This window comes from Chinchilla lanigera, unplaced genomic scaffold, assembly GCF_000276665.1.
Source record: "Chinchilla lanigera isolate Chin_1 unplaced genomic scaffold, ChiLan1.0 scaffold00134, whole genome shotgun sequence".
NCBI classification, from domain to species: domain Eukaryota; kingdom Metazoa; phylum Chordata; class Mammalia; order Rodentia; family Chinchillidae; genus Chinchilla; species Chinchilla lanigera.
The window spans coordinates 2082026-2103436 of NW_004955535.1; the positions used below are offsets into that span (position 1 = coordinate 2082026).

The following is a 21411-nucleotide window of genomic DNA, read 5'->3' on the forward strand; positions in this document are numbered from 1 at the left end:
GTTTTTTTTTTCATTTTTTCATCATCTTGACTACTCAATAAATCGCTCTAGCTCCCTTAAAGGGGAATGAATAATGGTATAAAATGACAAAAACAATAGCTTTGCTGTAGTTCTCAATCCATCTGTAGGTGTAGACATTCTTCTGTTATGGAAAATCTATAGAGCATGGAAAAATGGTTTCTCGATGCCTCATAAAATGTATGTTTTTGTTTTCATTATGTACCCCATATTCCCCATTTAATTATCTTGCATGCTCAACTTTATACCTTCTAATCACTTTGTAGTTTTCTTTAGTCAACCTAAGATACAACCCTCCAACTTCAAGTGATACCTCTTCCTTGAAGACATTCATGTTTATCTGAGGCATAAAAAGGATGTTCTTTTTAATAGGATATTAAATGACTAAATTTCAGCTTTTTACCCGAGGTACATTATAGGCACAAGTACAGCAGGGCATGCCAAGATTGCCTCTTTCCTTATTTCTGGCACTGAATAACATGGGATAAGGTGAATGCCAGGCCTCTGGTGTACATTGACTAAGTAAAAATTTAGGAACCTCTTCAGAAAGCAACATTAGCATATGGTTTGTGGTCTCTGATGTTGTTAAGGTATACTTTTGAGTAAAAATACTTTTGGAGGGGACAACATTAAAAATCATTAAATGAACACAATAGTTTTTAGAAAAATCTTTACAAATAGTAGAAAATGAGATTGCTCTTAAACATCACATACAAAAGTTTAACTCAGCATCTCTTTTGTTCAATCAAATGTAAATTTTCTGTGACTCTTGACTATCGGCAGTCATGAACCACCACAATGGTCCCTGCTTTTATCAAGCACATGTCACTCTGATGATGAATTTAACATGTTGGAATTGTATCCTATAATTTTGAGAAATCTAGAAATTCACCAGCAATTAGACCACATTTCCTAGCTCTTTGTTTCAATTAACTAAATGAAATATCATTGGACATTAAACATTTCCTTTGAAAATCTCTTGGAGGATTTGGATAGATGTTTGATAATAATATTTATTTGTGATGTAAAGACTATAGGCAACAATAAAACTTTAGTTCAAAACTTCTCTGATCTCTTCTGAAGTTTGGAACTCTTGTTGCCTTTAAATGCCTTGCCTGGTATGTAAGAAACAGATTTGCGTACACAATATTTTTATATCAATGCTAAGACATAACATCTTCATGAAGACATTTTAAGAGATAATGACTCATATATAAAGTAAAATTAATGTTGTGAGGTATTCCCTTTGCAAATAATTCACTTCTAGTGATACACAGTTAGCCTTGAATATAGGCAATAGAATATAGTCAGCAGAGAATGCTCATTTACATGTACTTCCTTGAGAAATCCATAATCACATATAAGTTTTTGAAGGACAAGGTTGTTGTCTGCTTCTCTCTCAATTAACCCACAGTGCTTACAATAATGGCTAATATCTGTGGTTGTAGAGCTTTTATATTACCAGGAGGACAGACAAAGAATTGAAAGGGATGAAATGTAGCCCATATCTACTCATAAATCATGCTCTACAAGGGTTTATCTATCCAAATGGGATACTTTCATGATTTTCCAAAAGATGTTGAGTAATATCACCTATGATTGTGAAAGAGTAGTGACTGGCACCGAATTGGGATGTAATGAACATTTGTGAATGGTATATAGACAGACTGATCTTATCCAATGCTAAGCTCACGCATGTGCAACAAGTGATACCTGCTCTACAAATAACTATCTGGGTGGTGGCAAAACTATCTATTTGGTGTTAATCACCTTAATTTCAGATATTTTTATATTAAAAGAAACTATTAATAAAATGAGTATGGTAGATTAAAGAAACAGTGATTAATTCTTATATAAATTTTTCATGCAGTCCTTTAATCCACTGTATTCCTGCCTGGTTTTTGGTTGTCAAAGGCAAGAAGAGCAACAGCAAAAAAAATCCTGTTATTGTGAGGGGAGCAGGACTGAAGGACTGGAGGAAAGACAGCCACAGGGATTATTTAGGTGTACTATAAAGATAGAAAAGCCACACTGAGAGCCTCTAGAGATAAGAAATGAGATCTAAATTCGTCTCATGCAGAGTACCTGCCTGGCAAGCGCGAGGTTGTGAGTTCAATTTCTGGTACCAAATAAATAAATAAATAATTTGTCTCATAGAAATAATGCTTTGTCTTTTACATGGACCACGTCTGTTGCTCTCCCTGCTTATATTTCATTTACTTCTCTGCAGGTAGACTTGCAGTACTTTTTCTTATTGCTCCTCCCCAGTTCTGACTTAATTTTGGTTGTCTGTGCTGAGGATGTTGAGCTTTGTTTTTCAAGTGTCTTTTGAGCTCATATTATAATTATAGTCTTTGTGCCTTTTAGTTAATCTTTTTGAGAAAGAATCTGTTATGATCTGGCTGAGCCTCCTGTGAATGTCCAGCATCTGCCAATCTAGGCAGACAAGAGAAGAGCTGGAATGGATGCAGAAGCACAACAACATTATGTGGTCTGTCATGGCTCATCCTAAGAGACGGAGTGTAGGTAGGGCAGGCAGGAGCCATTTGAACTTGGATCAGATTTTCCATCAACTTACCATATATTTTGTTATATTAGATGTGATCATCTTCATGTTTTATGCATCAAATATTAGTAAGTAGTGATGTTCTTTTATGCAATTTTAATCAGGAATATATAGACATACAGAAATGAGGTCTGTGAACATTCATTGGTAATATACATTTTTATTTTTAATGACCTCTAATTGCAATTAAGCATTTTATCCATTATAAATGTGAGCAATAAACCTCAATGATAGTACTACCATTGGCTTTGTCACCAGTATAAATGACAAGTAATTCTATATCATGTTACATCCATTCCATCTATCTAAAAATATTCTTTATACACAGCACTACATTGTTTTTATTACTTTAAGAAATAAAAGAAGGAAAACATATTAACAAACAAGCATCCGTTTACAAAATAGCATAAGAACAATACAAAAAAAAGAGTTACAGACAAAGTGGTAGGAAAGTAACAATGGTTGTTGTATTACAAATTGATGTCTTCAAAGTGGTTTCTCAAGAAAACAAATAGAGACATACAAGATTGATCAAACAAGTAATCATTAACTGTTCCTTTCTGTATAGCAATAGAAGATAGTAGTACAATTATGTTAGCTATCCTGTATATAAGTATATACATACTTACATAATTTCCCCTTCTTTCCCTTCTCTTTTCCCACATCCCAGTTGGCCTTTATTTTTTATCATTTTCCTTTTGTTTCACAATGTCTATCATACCTCCCAAATTTTATTCACTCTTTCAGGTCTTACACTAGTGAGACAATATGATTCTTACACATGCAGGTCTGATTTATTTCACTTATGTGTATGGTCTCTAGTTGTGACCATTTACTTATAAAAGCCTCGAGTTTATCTTTCTTTATAGCTGAGCAATATTCCATTATATAAAAGTAGAACAATTTTTTTCATCCAGTCCTCAGAGGGTGGACATTGGGTTACTTCCACAGTTTAGCTATTACAAATTGTGCTGCTATGAACATGAGTGCACATATATCACTGTGATATGACAGTTTCAGATCTGGGAAAATACCCAGAAGGGGGATAGCTGAGTTGAATGGGACCTCTAGACCTAGTTTGCTGAGGAATCTCCAAACTGATTTCCACAGTGGTTTCACCAGTCTGCATTCCCATCAGCAGTGGAGAAGAGTTCCTATTTCTCCACAGCCTCGCCAGTATTTGTTATTGGTTGATTTCTTAAGGCTAGCCATTCTTACTGGGGTGAGATGAAATCTCAATGTTGTTTTCATTTGCATTTCTCAAATGACAAATGATGTTTAACACTTTTTCCGTATTTATTTGCCATTTGTATTTCTCTATCTGAGAAGTGTGTATTCATCTCAGCTGCCCATTTTTTTTTTTTTTTTTTTTGTTTTTCTCTGGTACTGGGAACCGAACTCATGACCTTGCGCTTGCCAGGCAGGCGCTTTTGCCACTGAGCTAAATCCCCAGCCCCTTCAGCTGCCCATTTTTGGATCGGGTCTTTGAATTTGGGGGGGCTGATAGTTTTTAATTCTTTATTGTTCTAGATTGAAGATCTTTGTCCGAGGGACAGTCAGCTAAAACTTTTTCCCAGTTTGTAGGCTTTCTTTGTACTCTGCTGGTGATTTCTTTAGAGGTGCAGAAACTTTTCAGTAGGAGGAGATCCCAGTTGTTGATTCTTTGAAGGATTTCCTGTGAAGTTTGGTTTTTGTTCATGAACTCTCTGCCTACCCTTATGTCTTCAAGATATTTACCTGCTTTCTCTTCCAATAGATTTAGTGTTTCTGTTTTAATATTGAGATCTGTATCCATTTTGACTTGAGTTTGGTGCATGGTGATGGACTTAGGTCTATTTTCAATCTTTGGCAGGTGGCAAGCTCAGCACTACTTTGAAATTACCCTAAATACCTGATTCTGGATCTTGTTAGTTAACATGTTAGGAAAGAAACGTGTTTTACTATATATTTTTAAATTTACATTATATTATATTCTACTTTAAATTTCAGTGTAGTTAATTTCCTTTAAATTCCTATTTATTCCATTTCATCCTTTTAAAAACATATTATGGAAAGGGATCCTTAAGCTTTACCTGACGTCAAAGAGACATATGGTACCAAATAACCAGTAGTGGTGATTCTGTGGGACACATGGCATAGTGGGTACGCCGAGCCCTCTCTGTCAGCATGCAAGCCAAGTAGCCCAAGCCAAGGTCTGACACATCATCAGCATTCATACAGCAGCAAAGATCACAGTAATTATGCAAAAGCATATCAAAGGAAAACTTACCTTTCAATAAAAAGTTGTTTGTATCATTCAAAGTTTGTTATTGTATTTTCTTTTTAAGACAAACTATGTCAATATATGAATTTTTCTTTTTTTTAATCTAAAACCTCAGTATTCGGGTTTAATATCAGTATTGGAACTTAGAGATAAATAACTGGGTTTTAGGCTGCAGTTTGGGCCCTTGGTCTCTAAAAGTTTCACCATCAATGGGATGATAATTTTTGCTGTTGAAATGGATTAGCACCATACTGGTTGAGTTTTCTTAAAAGCAGATCCTTATTTATGGATGAGTCTTCAAACATTTGCAATTAGCCACTTCATGTGCAAATTAAGTAAATATAAATACATTCATTTAGATGATATGTATGTTTTAATACACATTTAATGTGTTTTAAATGTATATATATATATATATATATATCATGAACAAATAAAGAAATTAATTATGTTTATGTATGTTCTTTATCCCCAACAGCAAACTACAGTATATATGGCACAATACCCTTGTTCATAAAAAAATATGCTTGTGTGTTTAAATTCTTACAAAGTCTTAACTTGGAAGCCATACATGCAACACTTTCACAAATATTAAATCCTAAGAATTCAATATGTTATTTTAAACTCAATGCTATTATTTTCATAGGCTACTCAGAAAGAGATTGAGAAACAGAAGGTTCACTTGAAGAGTGTCACAGAGCTGGGAGAGGCTTTGAAGACAGTATTGGGCAAGAAAGAGACTTTGGTGGAAGATAAACTCAGTCTTCTGAACAGTAACTGGATAGCAGTCACTTCCCGAGCAGAAGAGTGGCTAAACCTCTTGTTGGTAAGAGAAGAAACCGGAAGCATTATCATTTCTGTCTGTAATGAGAAATAAAATTTGCATAAGCACTCAGTAACAATATTTGTGCTTGGAAATTATCCTCTATTCTACATATATGTTGGCTTTTAGTTCCATATCTATAGGTATCTATACTCCTTTGTCTCTGCACTTGTGCTGTATTCTATATGGAGATCACATTTAAAAATAATTAGAATGATGTCATATTTTTACCTTTTTAGAATTATATGAAATAACATATATTCTTTAAAAGCTTTGCCTAACAAATAATGCCATGGTGTGTCTCTGTACAATTAAGGAATACCAGAAACACATGGAAACTTTTGACCAGAATGTGGATCACATCACAAAGTGGATCATTCAGGCTGATGCACTTTTGGATGAATCTGAGAAAAAGAAAGCCCAATATAAAGAAGACATACTTAAGGTAGCAAATAAAATATTGCAAAAAGTGATTTTCACACTGTACAACAGTTATGTCAATCATATTTGTTATAAAACATACCAGAGACCTCTTAATAAGAGTAAAACAATCCTTCCTTCCTTCCTTCCTTCCTTCCTTCCTTCCTTCCTTCCTTCCTTCCTTGCTTCCTTCCTTCCTCTTTTGAATGGGAACTAATGACATTGAAGAGTTCTACAATCTGTACATCTGACCATACATCTGTACATCTGTACATCACACCGAATTTAAAATCTGCTCAGAAAAGTATTCGAGGATCTATCTTGGTAGCATATTGCAATGTCCTGTCTATTTTAACTGTTGTAAACAGTTGTATCGCGAATCATTTGCCTGCAATCATTCATATAGCCCACCTTAGCGCACACTTGAAATGCAAACAGTTGGATTATTTTCCTATGCCATATTCCAATCAGGACATATTCCAATTTTCTCTATGTCATATTCCAATTTTGAGCATCACTAACCCAAAAATATATGATTCAAAATTTTCCAAAATCCTAAATTTTTGACTCTTCACATGATGTCTTAAGTGGAGAATCCCACATCAAGAAAATTTGTTTCACATTCAAAATGTTTTGAAATATTATATAAAATTAACATTAGGCAATGTGTATAGGGATCTATGAAAAAATAAATGAATTGCATATTTAGACTTGGATCCCATCAATAAGATACATAATTATATAAATGCAAATATTCCAAAATTTTAAAAGTCCAAAATCAAAACACTTCTGTTCCTAAGTATTTTATCCTAAGAATAAAGGATACTTAGCCTGTAAATATTCATAATGCTAAGCTTCTATAAAACTGAATTTTTCATTTTTCAATTACATATTAAATAAACATGGCTTCAGGTTCTTGGTCTTTTTTCTATGAAATTTGGTGTTAGGATATCCTAAGTCATTTTGCTCAAGGATAACTTTTCCTTTCTTTAAAAAAGTTTCTTACAAAGGGGTATGAAAAATATAATAAGCAAATATTGATACTGAATGGGCTCTCTTTGATAATATCTCATTTTTCAATTACTTAGGAAGAGTTGAATTTTACAAGTACCATTTACATTAAGGATTTCTTATTTTATTTTGCTGAAATTTTCAATAATATGTGATTTTTATATGATTTACTACATAAAGAACTCTTAGAATTTATGTGCTTAAAATTAGATGTGCCTGCATACTTTCTACAGATTTTAATTTTTTAATGAAAAACTATGTGTGCATTTTAGACTATTTCTAAAATATATTTACCCTATTGTTTGGGTCTTATTTTGATGTTAATCATTATCTTGATCTAATTAATCCCTTGATATGTAGTCAAAGATGTCATCTTCTGGTGAAATTTCTTCAAAGGTTTTGTGATAATAGAAACTGAGTTACTTACCTTAAAAGCTCTGTGACCTCTTGCATCAGAAAGAACTTTCCTCATAACTCTGCATGTGACACAGAATCCAAATCTGTGAGAAAATCAATTATTTCCGTAACAATGTTATCAACAATGAAGATCTCAAAAGCAGCAGGAAAGACTAGAAATGTGTGCTTCAGCTACCTTCAATCCTGAGCAGACTTAAGTTGTTCTATAGCTGTTAAATGTAGTAAACAGAAGTTCAATATAATTAAATCTAAAATACTATGATTGTTGCATACAACATGGAGAAGTCAAGAAAACATATTTTATTCTTCCTCAGATTACATAAACACTTTAAATACACATGCATCAAGTTTAAGGATAGTGACTTACCCTACTTCTGTTTTATGAAAGTTGACTTTTCCTCCTTCCTTTCTATTCTTCTGAATGTATATGCGCCTCTCCTTCTCTCCTCTCTTTTCTCTCCCCCTCCTTTCTTCCCTCCCCTATTTGCCTTCCTCCCCTCCCCTCCCTTCCTATCCTCTCATCTCTCCTCTCTCACTCTCTCTCTCTCTCTCTCTCTCTCTCTCTCTCTCTCCTTGCCTCCCTCCTTCCATTACTAACTTCAAGCCCTGTTTCTTGCTCATGGAATATAGCGTTTAAAGGCTGAAATGAATGACATACGCCCAAAGGTGGACTCCACGCGTGACCAAGCAGCGAACTTGATGGCAAACCGCGGCGACCACTGCAGGAAACTAGTAGAGCCCAAAATCTCAGAGCTCAACCATCGATTTGCAGCCATTTCTCACAGAATTAAGACTGGAAAGGTAGGAAGATCTACTGGAAGGTGGAAACTAGTGCTAAATGGTCTCTTGCGAAGGTTTCGCAGTGCCCTGAGAGGGGCAAGCAACCCTCACAGCAAGGTTTTTGAAAAGAAAATGAAGGCCAAAATGTATTTAAGGAAATTTTACCACTGACTATCACAGGAGATAAGTCAATCTCTACCTTCTTTCTTTCTTTCTTTTTCTGTCTCTTTTTCTCTCTCACTTTTTTCCCCTGCCACAATTATCCTAGAACTGCATACTGTGCTGGTTTACATATGTATTTTCAGGACTAACCTGAAAAGAACTTTTACAGAAAAGTAACAAATAGCATGCTGCGGGCCAAAATTTTAAAAAGCACAAAATATATCTATCTAAAGAAAGAACTATTGATATTACAATATTTTGCTATTGCTTGTGTGTATTGTAGAACAAATACCGAAAATGAGGCCTTGTACATCTGCATGACATAGGGAATTTGTACCTCTTTACTGGTTGTGCCCATGTGTATTATCTTACTCTTGCTCGTTGCAGACATTGTGACAAAATCTATTACACTATAGTGAAATACTCTAGCCATGAAAACAAATAATTGGACAGCTTTGACATCTTAATTTTTGTAATTTTACATGTCTATTTATAATTATTCCATTTAATGAAAAACGGGATATGACATTTTGCATGGTAGTTTCTCTTTCTCTCTCTCTCTCTCTCTCTCTCTCTATGTATATATATATATATACATTCAATGCAGATCAAATCTTATGTTATTAGTGGTTCACAAAAGTACAAGAATACACATTACTGAATTTAAATTCTTTGAGGAAGATCTGAAATGTAAAGAACTACTCTACATTTTTGTAATGTAGTTTGGTAGATTTTCAATATGGTATGTAATATGCTTTCAAATATAAAATATATGTAAAGATATATTAATGTTTTAGGTACATAAATATCTGCTGGAAATATTAAATATTTCTAGAAAAGCATGATACAATATATCAGGTAAGTACTGATCCCTAGAAAGATAGGTGTTCAAAATTATTTTCATAAGTTCAGACACCCAATAATATAATCTCAAAAGTTTTACATTTTCCAAGGCATTAACAATTGACCATCATGTTATATAAATATACTTGTTTGATGTAGACTTTCAAATTCATGAAAGGTGAAATGAGGAATTCTAAATAGTTTATGCACATGAACCAATTATCTAGCCAGGCACACACCTGTAATCGCAACACTCAGGAGACTGAGGCAGAAGATTGCCACAAGTTTGAGGACAGTCTGGGAACATAGAAAGTTCAACCTGGCATGGACTACATAGTGAGACCCTGTCACAAAAAAACAGAATACAAAAAATTATCTTTAAAACTCAGCTTCCCATAGCATGTATATAGTAATTATCACTTGCACAAAAATCTAACAGGCTATGAAACTTTATTTTGTGTATAGTTATTCTTTAAGAATTTACCCTGCTGCTTAAATGCATTGCTTTTAATTCTGGAAATATCGACCATGTAGCTATTACTTAAAGGACTTTTAGTTCGTTCACCTGTGTTTATATTCTTTCCATCATTTATACACAATTTTAATTAAGTAGTTATTAAATTACTAAATTATAAAGTATTTACAACAGGATATCATTTTCCAATAAATTATGCTATAGGTTTATGACTCACAGATACTATGTTAAAACATGGGAATACATTATCCTCCAACATAGAAATGCAGTTTTAGCTAAGACAAGTGTTTAACCAAGAAAAATTTGTCAGTCTTTGTCCTATATTTTGCATGAATAATGGAAATTATGAATTAAATGAACCACTCAGTTCACTGTTTTTATTTTCTCTTCCAAAGCAAGGTATAAGATACTGCAAGTAAATATTTTCAATTACATATTAATAGACAAAACAGTCTCAGTTTTCCTTTTCAAAGTATAGCATTTTCTGTGAATTACTAAAGATGATAAGATGCAAGAGTGATTCCGTGTGGGTTCTTTGAAGAGGTAATCATTCTTTACAATCAGCAAGAAAAAAGACACACAGATACAGTGTATCTGATACATTTTGCTTATTTATTCAGTGCATGAGTGAATTATATTATTCCCATTGTGCTTCAGAGCATGTGAAAGCACAAGGATATATAAAGATATTTACTTAAGAAATATCTGTTCACAAACACAAAAACAAATATTTATTGTAGTCATAAAATATGTTTAACACTAATAAATCTTCATAGACATGTTCAAATTCTGGCGAGGTAATATTAGCAGAGAAAACAATGGATTTAGAAGATTGACCTCTAAGTCCAACTTTCTCAGTGATAGAGACCACATAATTTTTCTGCATGACTATTTTAGTGTTTATAGGATAAGAGACTTACATTGTATTAGTAGTTTGTAAGAGGAAAACTAGCCTCACTCTCAAATTAATCATTCAAAACAGAATGTATAAACCGGAAAATACTGGAGTTAGTATATGTGAAAGGCTTGTATCGTTTTATCTTTCTTCTCCCTAATTGAGTTTGGGAAATAGAAATTATGCTTACATAATTGTTAAATTCTTGAGTTAGGTTAGTTCTAAAGACCCAGCTAGCTCTAAACTTTACAGTTCTGTAATCTGTTGATTAGTGAGTTACGTTGGATGTTTAATGGCTTATATGTGTTTGCTTATAGAGTAGGAGAATTTGTGAAATGCTAGAAGTTTTAGGGACAGCTTTTGATCTCAAAACTGAGCACCTTTAAAGTGAGATTTATGCAGGATAATATCACATGGGACTATGAGTTTTCGGTCATTGAATCTATGGCTGGGTTTTGTGGAGGAAAATAACCTGAAGAAAATTCAGCTTGATAAGTAAATAAAAGTAGGTTAGGTCTGAATAGGAGTAAATCAGGTTCAGGATAGCTGTTTAAAGGTCAAGTACAAAGGGCAGTTGAGTTAGACAAAAGGTTATGGTGAGAACTCAGTAGGAGGTTCTACACTGACTGTTTGGTGAGGAATGCAAATTTGGGTGCTCCGATGTAAACCACAAGGACTGCCCTTGCAACGTGATTCTAAAACCTGAGAAAGCAACGAGCACTGGCATCTTCAGTTTAGATGGATTGAAGACTTACCTGTTCAGCTGTAGCTTTCTGCAGTGAAGATTCTAGCCCTCAGGAGGAAGGAATTTGGTGAGGAGAAAAGTTCTTAACTTGAAGCCACAAAAATTGCCTTGAATACTAGCTGAGCACATCATTAGCTGTGTTATCTTCAATAGCCCCCTTTAACTCTCAGAGTCTCATTTTCATCTACAAAAATAAGGAAAATGATACCTGTCTTATTTAAACCTCAAGACTTTAGTAAGGATCAACTGATGTAAGGTATGTAAAAACTCATTTAGGAAATCTACTATTATACAGATATGAAATGGTAGAAATCACTGACATCAGTAATCTTTCCATCATTAGATATATTACGTATAAATGGCCAAATTTTGAAGACTGGCACAAAAATTTGACTGAAAAAAAGAAATGCAGGAATAGCTAAATTTTCTTTTGGGCCTCTGCTAAGATGAGCTAGAGCTAATATTATGTGTCTTTACATTTTCAATTCCAAGGACGAGACTGACTGTGAATCAAACTGAGCAAGTTAAGTACAAGGAAGTTCTGCTGTTGTTAATACTTCTCTTAACACACTTGAAATGCTACCAGTTTTTATTTCATTAAAGTTACTCAAAAGTATTCAGTGGTTTTGAAAAAAAACTTCATCTTTCTAAATCTGTGTGAAATCAGTAGAGGAAGTTGTAGATTTAGTGAGAAGGTCATTGTTATAAAAATGACCTGGGGATCATTTTGGAACCCTGAGTAAACTTGTTAGAATCAGAGAGGAGAGCTCTATACCTTGTTTCAACCTTCTGCTTTAGGGAATGTGAGCATGAGGACACAGCTGGGGTAAGAGGATACTGTCAGGAAAAGAAGCTGCCTGGGCCAGAAGGTGGAAAAATAGGAAGTAAGATAGAAAGGGGAAAATAAATTGACTACTTAGTTCAGTTGTTTATGGCAGCTCTACTCCTCTGCATCCTCCCAGCTACCTGGTCTCAGAAGGGAATTAGCAATTTAAGAAAATCAACAGTTGAAGGGACTCATAAATAATGCAGGAAGAGTTGGGCAAAGGAGCAATCTAGATGAACTCTCATGAACTATATACTATTTTCAGATCGTTATATTTGCTACCATGCAGCTGTGTTGGTAGGTAAGATACAGTGGATTTAAGGGGCTTACTGTTTAATGGTGGAGCAAGATAGGTTCACAGATCCTATGTTGAGAGTGGTGCATAGTAAATGAATTCAGCAGCCACTTCAGATGCAGAACAGGTAACAAATCTCGATAAAGTTATGAAAAAGCTCAAGAGTGTGTGCTGAGTTCCATGGAGAGTAAAGTCAGTCTACTTATGGAACTGAGTGCATGGAGCATGAAGTTCTTCTGTAGGTAATAGGACTGAAGAAGATATTTAGACACAGTGTCTGAAACACAGACTTTTATGCTCAACTGAATAGACAGTGAAGAGTTCTTGATTTTTTTAAAGCACTGTTGAAAGATTAATGCCGTGGAGGTTAGAAGGAAAATTCAACTGAATACTAGTCAGAAATTGGAAACCTGCTAGGAGGACATCACAGTACTTTGGATGAGAGACAATCCTGTCCTCGAATAATGGAGTAGCTCTGGGAAGGGAAAGGAAATGAAAGTCTGGCACAGTGAGCGTCAATCTTTTAGTGTTTGTTTGACGTGAAGGATTATTATTAAAACATAGTTTGAGGAGCACGACATCTTGAGATTCTGACTTCGTAAATGTAGAAGAGATGAGCGATTGGATTTCTAAGGTGCTTCTGGGTGATAATGACACTAATGGTCCAGAGACCTCACTTCAAGAAATACTGATTTAGAGGAACTAAAAAATACCTTAGAGATTAGTTATCACCTATGAGAGGGGAGACGATGATTCACTAAAATATGACTGATGATTCAAGACTGAGTGAGTGAGAAAGTCGAACTATGAATTTCAATAACCAAGTACATACTAAGATATATTTGTCATGTATAATTCTTGGTTTCAAAAGAATTTAAACAGATGGCATCTAGCAATGTGCTATTAATATAGGCAGTTAATTTACTCTGTCATAAAATTTATGAAATGTACGTAAACAATTTTGCTTAGATTTTATTTTTCGCTAGGAAATATAGAAACCCTGTTAAAATTAGCATAAAGTTTTAAATATTGGCCCTTAAATTGGTACTAACAAAAAGAAAAGTGAACTTATTTTTTCCCTATCTTTAATGCTTCTGTAAGACATGTGCTATAGGATATGTGTACCATATGATATTTAATTTCTATAATTCCTTGAGAAAATTGCAAGTAGGATTCATTTAGCACAATATGTGTGCAAGCATGTGTGTGTGTCTTTGTGTGTTGCAACTGTCAAATGAGATTTGGACAATTTGGCATCATGCATTGAAATATCCATAGCTTAATTGTTGTAATAATTATAAAGTATCAACTTGTTTGACCTGCAATCAGTGAACAGATATAAAAATAATCTTCCTATGGACAACAGACTTGGTATGTTTTTGCGGGTATAGCATGCCAAAGAGAGAGGCAATGAGTTTTCCATATAATGTAAAATATATTAGAAAAGGAAAAAAAGAACGTGGTCAGGTCTAATGTATTTTACAATATGGATTTATATGTGAATGATAATTGAATGACAGCTTGGCTAGATATTTCAGATCTCCCAAAACATCATTCTGAAATAAATGCGGCAAATTATAAATATGACCTAGAATGTCCAATTAAGATTTACTGAATTTAAAACTTTTAACTCAAACCTAAATTTCTGCAATCACATTTATTAACACATACAAATATTCATCTTTCCCTTCTTGACTATTTCTAATGAAATTCTAATGTAATATCTTTTCAGACAGAAAAGTATACCATTTATTTGCTAGTGCAACTATACTTTCTATATGAATAACCCCTTTTTTATTAAAAATTTCCAAAAACAAATTTTAAAAAGCATACTTAAAGTCTAAAATTCTGTAAATATTTCATAATTTGTAGTGTTCAATATATAATATCTGAAACTAATTTTCTCAGGTAATAATATCAGATTAACACCCAAACTATATATAACATATCTGTTAATTTTGTTTGATTTAAGTAAGAAACAAACCTATCAACAGAATTTCTATGCTAACAAAATGTTTTTATACTTGTAATTGTCTGTTACTAAGGTTAATTCAATTCGTAATAAATCTCTCAGAAACATTTAAATGTTTTCAAAGTAGATATGTAATTGTGTTTAAGCAGTGTCATTTTGTCGAACCGACTGGGTCTCATTAACATGCCACTTGAAATTATTATAGTTATTTGGTGATTCCTGATTATAGTCCTTTATGAGGGAAAATTATTCCTCTTATTGGTGACAGCAGATTAAAAAATAGTTGTTCTTTGGCACAGAGATCTTCAGATATATAGAGAGATCGATGAGAAAAGTAATGAGCTTCTGAAGATAACGTAGAAAATTTAGATGCCAGTCCATTGCTTTGTTCACTCCAATTTGCTGATTCTCAAGGTAGTTTATAATTTCTCTCTAGGTCAGCAAATATGCATTATTGGTCTCTGATGTGTTGGTGTAAACATAATCACTTTCACTCCAAACACAGTGATTTTAGTATACTTCTGTATATGAAAATAAATAAAAAGTTGACCAAAAGTGGAAGGGGGTAAAGAAGGCAGAAAGAATAAAATTGAAAGAAAATTAACAATAGAGATGGTAAATAGTACAAAGTTATCCAAAATGTTTTCGGTGTTACATTATCTATGTCTCTCCCATATATTTTTTAGTTAAAGCCTTTCCTTTTTTATTTGCAACTGCTAAACTCACATAATCATGAAATAGAGAACTATTCCAACTTATACTTAACAAGAAGTAGCCAGTGGGCTGATTCTTGACCTACAAATATATGTTATCCAAACACTGGGTGTTTTTTTTTTACTCAATTCTGAAGTGTGTAACCATGAAATAAATCTCAAAATTCAATATCAGTAAGGATGTATTAGATAATTTCCCCAGATTAGCTTCACAAATTGGGCACATTTTCATCATCAAAACATTAAATGTAAACCAATGTGTTATCTAATATCAATATAATGCAACCACTGAAATATTATTATTCTATTTGTTTAATTTATAGAACATATTTCTTAAACTTCTGTAAGGTTAAAATAAGAGGGTGAATGACTATAAATTACTTTAGTTCATTATCTTCGTTCTCACATAGATGCAGTATCTTTTCAATATTCTAATTTATCTATGTAAGTTGTCTTTCCTCTGCAGTTAGTAAGATTTAAAATAACTCTTTATATCATGTCAGTAGTCTGTCTTTTCTGTATTATAACATGTTTCTGGTCCTTGAAACTTTATTCATTTGGTTTCTATGAATTATTTTTTTTAATTTTTCTATACTAATATTGTAATGATGAATTTTCAGAGCCACAAAATGGAAAGCAGAGATTGATCTGAATCAATTTTAAAACAATCTGTAGTACTTGGATTATTTATTTTCAATTTATATTTTAGTGTAATTCCAATACAGTGGTCATTTAATCATGATTACTGAAATTTTAGAGTCTAGATAAATAAATGTTAACTTTGCTGCCTGTGTAAACACAGTCATTATTATACTAGTGTATCTATGCACGCTAAAGTAATATTTAACAAAAGGAAAGCTTACATTTTAATATGGATAAAGTGTATCTGAATAATTTTGAATGCTCTAAATTTACAATGAATCAGTCTGTAATTGGTTGCGCTTTTCTTCAGTCTGTTATTCTTTGTAAACTTGTTATATAAGTTATCTTTAATGCCAAAACTTCAACAATGCCTTAAATTTCATTAATCCTTAAATCTTCCAACAAAGCACAATTAATAATTGTTAAGCAATTTGAAGCAACATTAAAATATCAAGGAAAACAAAGTGTTGTCTTTCTCGGTTTCTCTGTCTCTTCTTTATTTTGTGTCCATTTATCTGTTTATTAAACTTCTCTATGTTCTACTTTATATGTATTTTGTATAACTGCACAGTCATGATAAAGTTCTTGAAATGAAAAGGTAAGTAAAAAAAATTAAATTGTGCAAAAGCTACACTTGGTATATAATTTCTCTGACAAAATTAAAGTTTCTGTTTGATTATTTTCTATATATTTTAAATATATCTGTGTGTACTGTCTAAAATTATGTGATGTGACTGTGATTCTAGTAATTCTGTGATTATGTATTTCATTTAAAGTCAATAGAAGTAATTCATCCAGTAATTAATGTGATTTATCATCCATTGTTTTCAACTACTTTACACAATTTATTGTAACTCTGAATTGAAAAAGTAGGCCTTATATACTTTATATTTTAAATTTTTATGGCTCAAGTGCGAACTTTTAAATTATAAATGCTCTCTAATTATTTTGTTTTAGAAAGTTACATAAGAACTTCAAATTTTAAAGACCAAAGAATGACAAGTAAAACAATTGGTTGGAAAAGTGCCTTCCATATTAGAGTTTTAATGATGTAATGGTGAATTAGTGAAACCTTAAGGAGAAGCCATTGTGTTTTCCCACTCCTTGTGTACAAACAAAGAACATTAATCTGTTGAATGTCAAAGAGCTGATCTGATCCTCCCAATAAAGTAGTTAAAATAATTAGGTTGATTATTTATGGTTATTTTCGTTATAAAATTGGTCACAAGTAAATCAATATGTAGGTAGTTCTAAAACTACTAACTGATACAGTGTCTTGGTTACTTTTCTCTCATTGCTGAAACAAAATACCTGACTCCCAGAATTAAGGAAGGAAAAGCTTATTTAGCTCACAGTCTGTGGAGGTTTCAGTCCATACTCACCTGGCTCCCAGGCAGAGTGGCACGTGGTACAGGGCACCAGTTCATGGCAGTGGAAGACAGCAAAAGCAACAACAGCAAAAGGGGAGGAGTAGCATCAAGTAGCCTCTTTCACTCCCTTACATATGCAAACTATCTTCCCCAGGGTGGGTGTAGCACTCACACCCATGAATCAATCATAAACTCTAGAAGCCTGTCTCATGACTGCATGGGGAGGACGTCCAGATACAAACCATAACATAGGGTAGACTATTTGCTATGGAAATACATAATAGTATAAGATACACTGCCAACTTCAAGGATTAAAACCTACTTGGGAAAACAAAGAATCTATACTTGAAAGTAAGAAACATATTCATATATAAATGAGTGTGCAACACAACTGAGTATGACATGTAAGAGAAATGGGGAATCCTGATATTATAGGTCCACGCTACATTAAGAAGTTTTCCTATATTCAGAGGACATCCTGAAAAATCCCTCACAAAAATCACAATGTAAGTGAAGAAGAATGTCTTCATATGACTAGTCTAAATCTACTCAAATTTATCTAATGAAAGCTCAATACTTTGACTATTATTGGTAAGATATTCCAATAACATTATTCAAACTAATAATGCGCTATCTGTTCTTATGAAAGCCATGGTGAAAATAGTTACTATAGATATATACCATCCAGTTAAGTAGCCATTACATGTACTACTGAGCAATTGAAAAGTGACTATTCCAAAGAAGATGTAGTATCCGTATAAATCATGCATGGATATTAAAGATTTAGTGTGAAAAAATGAGTGTAAAATATCTCATTAATAATTTTACATTTGCTATAGGTGTGTATGGTAATATTCTGGACATATTAATGAAATAAAATATATTATTAAGTTAATTTTACCTTGTTTTATTTTTAATGTGGGAACTAGATCATCTCAGATTGTATATGTCACTTGTATTATATTTCTCCTGAGCCACATTACTCTAAACACTTTGTTTAGAGTGTCTAAAGAAGAAAATTTACTGTAAGGTGATAAAACTTTAGCAAAATATCCATGTGAAACGTCATAATTTTAAAATATGACCTAATACATCATCATCTAAACTCTGCCAAAACATTTTCAGCAATGAGAAACTCACTGCTTTAAAGTCACTCCTTAAAATATTGTGACTCTAAACAGTTGTTTTTATATTACCTTAAAATTCAGGCTCTAAATAATTTCTACCCCTTAATTCTTGTTATTCGCTTTTGAACCACCCAGAATAATTCAAACCCTAATCCCCATAAAGATCTTTTCAAGATGTAATGTCATCTTTGTCCAAGAAATCTAGATCATTTAATTCTGATAATGAAGTCTAAATTTTCATTATCTTGTCTTATAACTAGCGAACCATTAGTAATAATATCACCTAAAATCTTTTTACATGTGCCTTTTTAAAAATACTGAGTCATTCCTAGTACTCTATGTCCCCTATGTCCCTATGTTCCCTATGTCCCCTTGTTAAGATATTTCTGCATTGGAAGTGCCAACAAGCCCAGTCTTCTGACTTTTCTACATAGAAATTGTTTGCTTTTAAAGGAATTCTTGAAATGTTTATTCTCCTATCTTATTACGCCACTATTAGTCATTCATTCACTTATTTGTTCAGGAAATATTTACTTATTAACACCTCTTATGTATCTGGAATAACCCTACTTAAAACAAGACAAACAAATCATCTTCCAGGGTGTCTGTGGAATTTCATCACATTAGCTTTTTCTTCCAAAAATTCTTCATAAAAATTCTGCTTAGGAAAACATACTTGCAGTCTTTGGTGTCTTCCCTGAGACTATCTTGTACCTTATTATACAATAATTAATCAATACTTTTGTTATTCAGGATGATAAAATTTTACAAAGTGGAGCCAAAGTTTCTCCATGTTCACCATTAGCATCTCAGGATTTTGTCAGGAACCTTGGTTCAAAAAAAATCAGTTACCCTTCAAAAACCATGTTTCCAAAGGTCAAGATGTAGAACCGACCCACTGCATGGGTACAGTTTTGAGAGTAAACAATAAGAGCTCCGATTGATTGAACACTTATTTGTGTCAGATGGGTACATAGAGTTTGGAGAGGAAATGATAATGGCCAACCTTTACTGTACATTTATTACATACCAGACGTCATACCAACATAGATGATCCTCACAGCAGCCTTATGAGGTAGATATTCTTGTAAATATATTATAAATAAAAAACCTGAGACTCAAAAAATAAATAATTTAGCTAATAAATGATGGAGCCCAGGTCCAATCCATTCATTCTCCTTCAGGAGCTTCTATTATCTTACCAGAGGATAGAAGGCACTCTCAAGGGCTTGGGGGAGAATAACAAAAGATCACCAAATGGGCTACAAGAGAAGCCTACATGATGAACTCTTTAAAGGCTGCAAGGAACCTTGGGATAAGACTATCATGTTTCAGTTTGGACTTTATTCTATTTGTGCTCAGTAGATGCATAAGGATCTTGAGTAGAAAGATAGTAAAGTGGAAACAGTTTTGGGAAACATAAGGACCTGATCACTGTGTACAGGCTGCAACTGTTGGGCAGAATGCATGTGTTACTCATGTCTCAGGAGGTTATTGTCTGTTCCATGTGAGGACTCAGAATGATGGTGTGAATTGGAATTACAAAGCAAGTGGATCACAGCAAATTAACATTTATTTGATATTTATAAGGTAATAGGAAAAGATGTCCAAGAATGACATAACTTAGGGGTGTGATTGAAAATATGGTGAATATTTGATTTTTTATAAAATGGTTGCAGAAAGATTCATTGCAATTAATTTAAAATACTCCCCCTTGATTCGAACACACTTATCCCAGTGTTCTTACCAATTTCTGAAGCAGTTGTAGAAGTGCTCTTTCATGACTTCAGTTGTGATTTCATGGCTGCGTTGATGTCCTGAATCAATTCAAAGCGTGTACCTTTCATGGTCAGTTTAACCTTGGGAAAGACCCAGACGTTATACTGTGCCAGCTCTGTCAAATATACTGAATGAGGATGCACTGTAATGCTTTGTAGTGATTTACGAGTTTGCCTTTCTGTTGGATGGCATTTGGCAGAAACATTCACCATTTTTTATCATACCTACTAAGTTTCTCATGAAACAGGACTCCCAGAACTGCTTCATAAAGTGGCTTAAATGACGAGGTAAGTGTATTCAAACCTGAGAGGTGGTGTTGTGAGGGGAATTAAGTGTGTCATTTAATGTATTTTTAAAAATGTAAACATTCACTCTATATTTCAATCAGCCCTCATATGTTTTAAGCATGGAAGACAGAAAAATGCTAACAGACCTAGGGATGTTATTGTAACTAGTATTTTGAACAAAAGATAATGAGCTCATTTCTGAACATGTCAAAGTAAGAAACTGGCTAGCTGTTGGATGGGAGAGTTTGAAATTCAAAAGTGAGGTCACAGCTAAAGATAGCAATTTGAAAGATAAAGTTATAATTAAAACTGTGGAAAGAAGTATATGTTATTCTGGAAGTAATTTTGGGAAAGGGGTGGACAGGCCCATGTTGTGAGCTTTTGAAACTACTCTACTTGACTATATTGAGAGAAAATTAGCGAGAGAAGAAGCAAGTAGAACAAAACAAGAAAATCAGAGTGCAAATAGAGTCATGTTATTTTAGTATCCAAGTTTTCAATAAGTTATTTGAAACTTTGTGTATCGTATATGCACGAAATCATGTAAAGCTGTTCTTGCCCTTATCAAGGAGCAGCAAATACGAACCACAATTCAATAACATATCATTAAATTAGTATTATATAATTATTATTTTAATTTGAAGAATTGCAATTATTTTACTTTTACAACCCTTTGAATATTATATGATTTTGTAGTATAGAATTATGCTAGTAATAGTGAGATTGTAAGATCTTTAAGTATATTGATAGTACCTCAGTCCGTACTGGTACAAGAAGCTATTATGGTTTTGTAAATGACAAATGATCACTGTATTTTGAAACTACTACTATAATAAGTCACTCTTTAAAGGATACCATAGATCTTTTGGGGAGGCATCAAAGTGCCTCGAAAACACATTTATTCATATTGTATGTGCAAATCATGTCCTAATGAATAGCCTTAAATTATCTACCTCTTTGTCGGTAACAGGCTACCTTTAGA

At 33.2% G+C, this 21411-nt stretch overlaps 1 protein-coding gene across 1 annotated transcript in view; it reads left to right on the top strand.

The window, feature by feature from the left end:
* Positions 1-21411, top strand: part of Dmd (dystrophin) — a 2013932-nt gene that overhangs the window by 798942 nt on the left and 1193579 nt on the right. The window contains exons 35-37 of the mRNA XM_013507710.1: positions 5494-5673; positions 5987-6115; positions 8149-8319. Of these exons, the coding sequence (XP_013363164.1) occupies positions 5494-5673; positions 5987-6115; positions 8149-8319 (480 nt within the window). The remainder of the gene's footprint in view (positions 1-5493; positions 5674-5986; positions 6116-8148; positions 8320-21411) is intronic.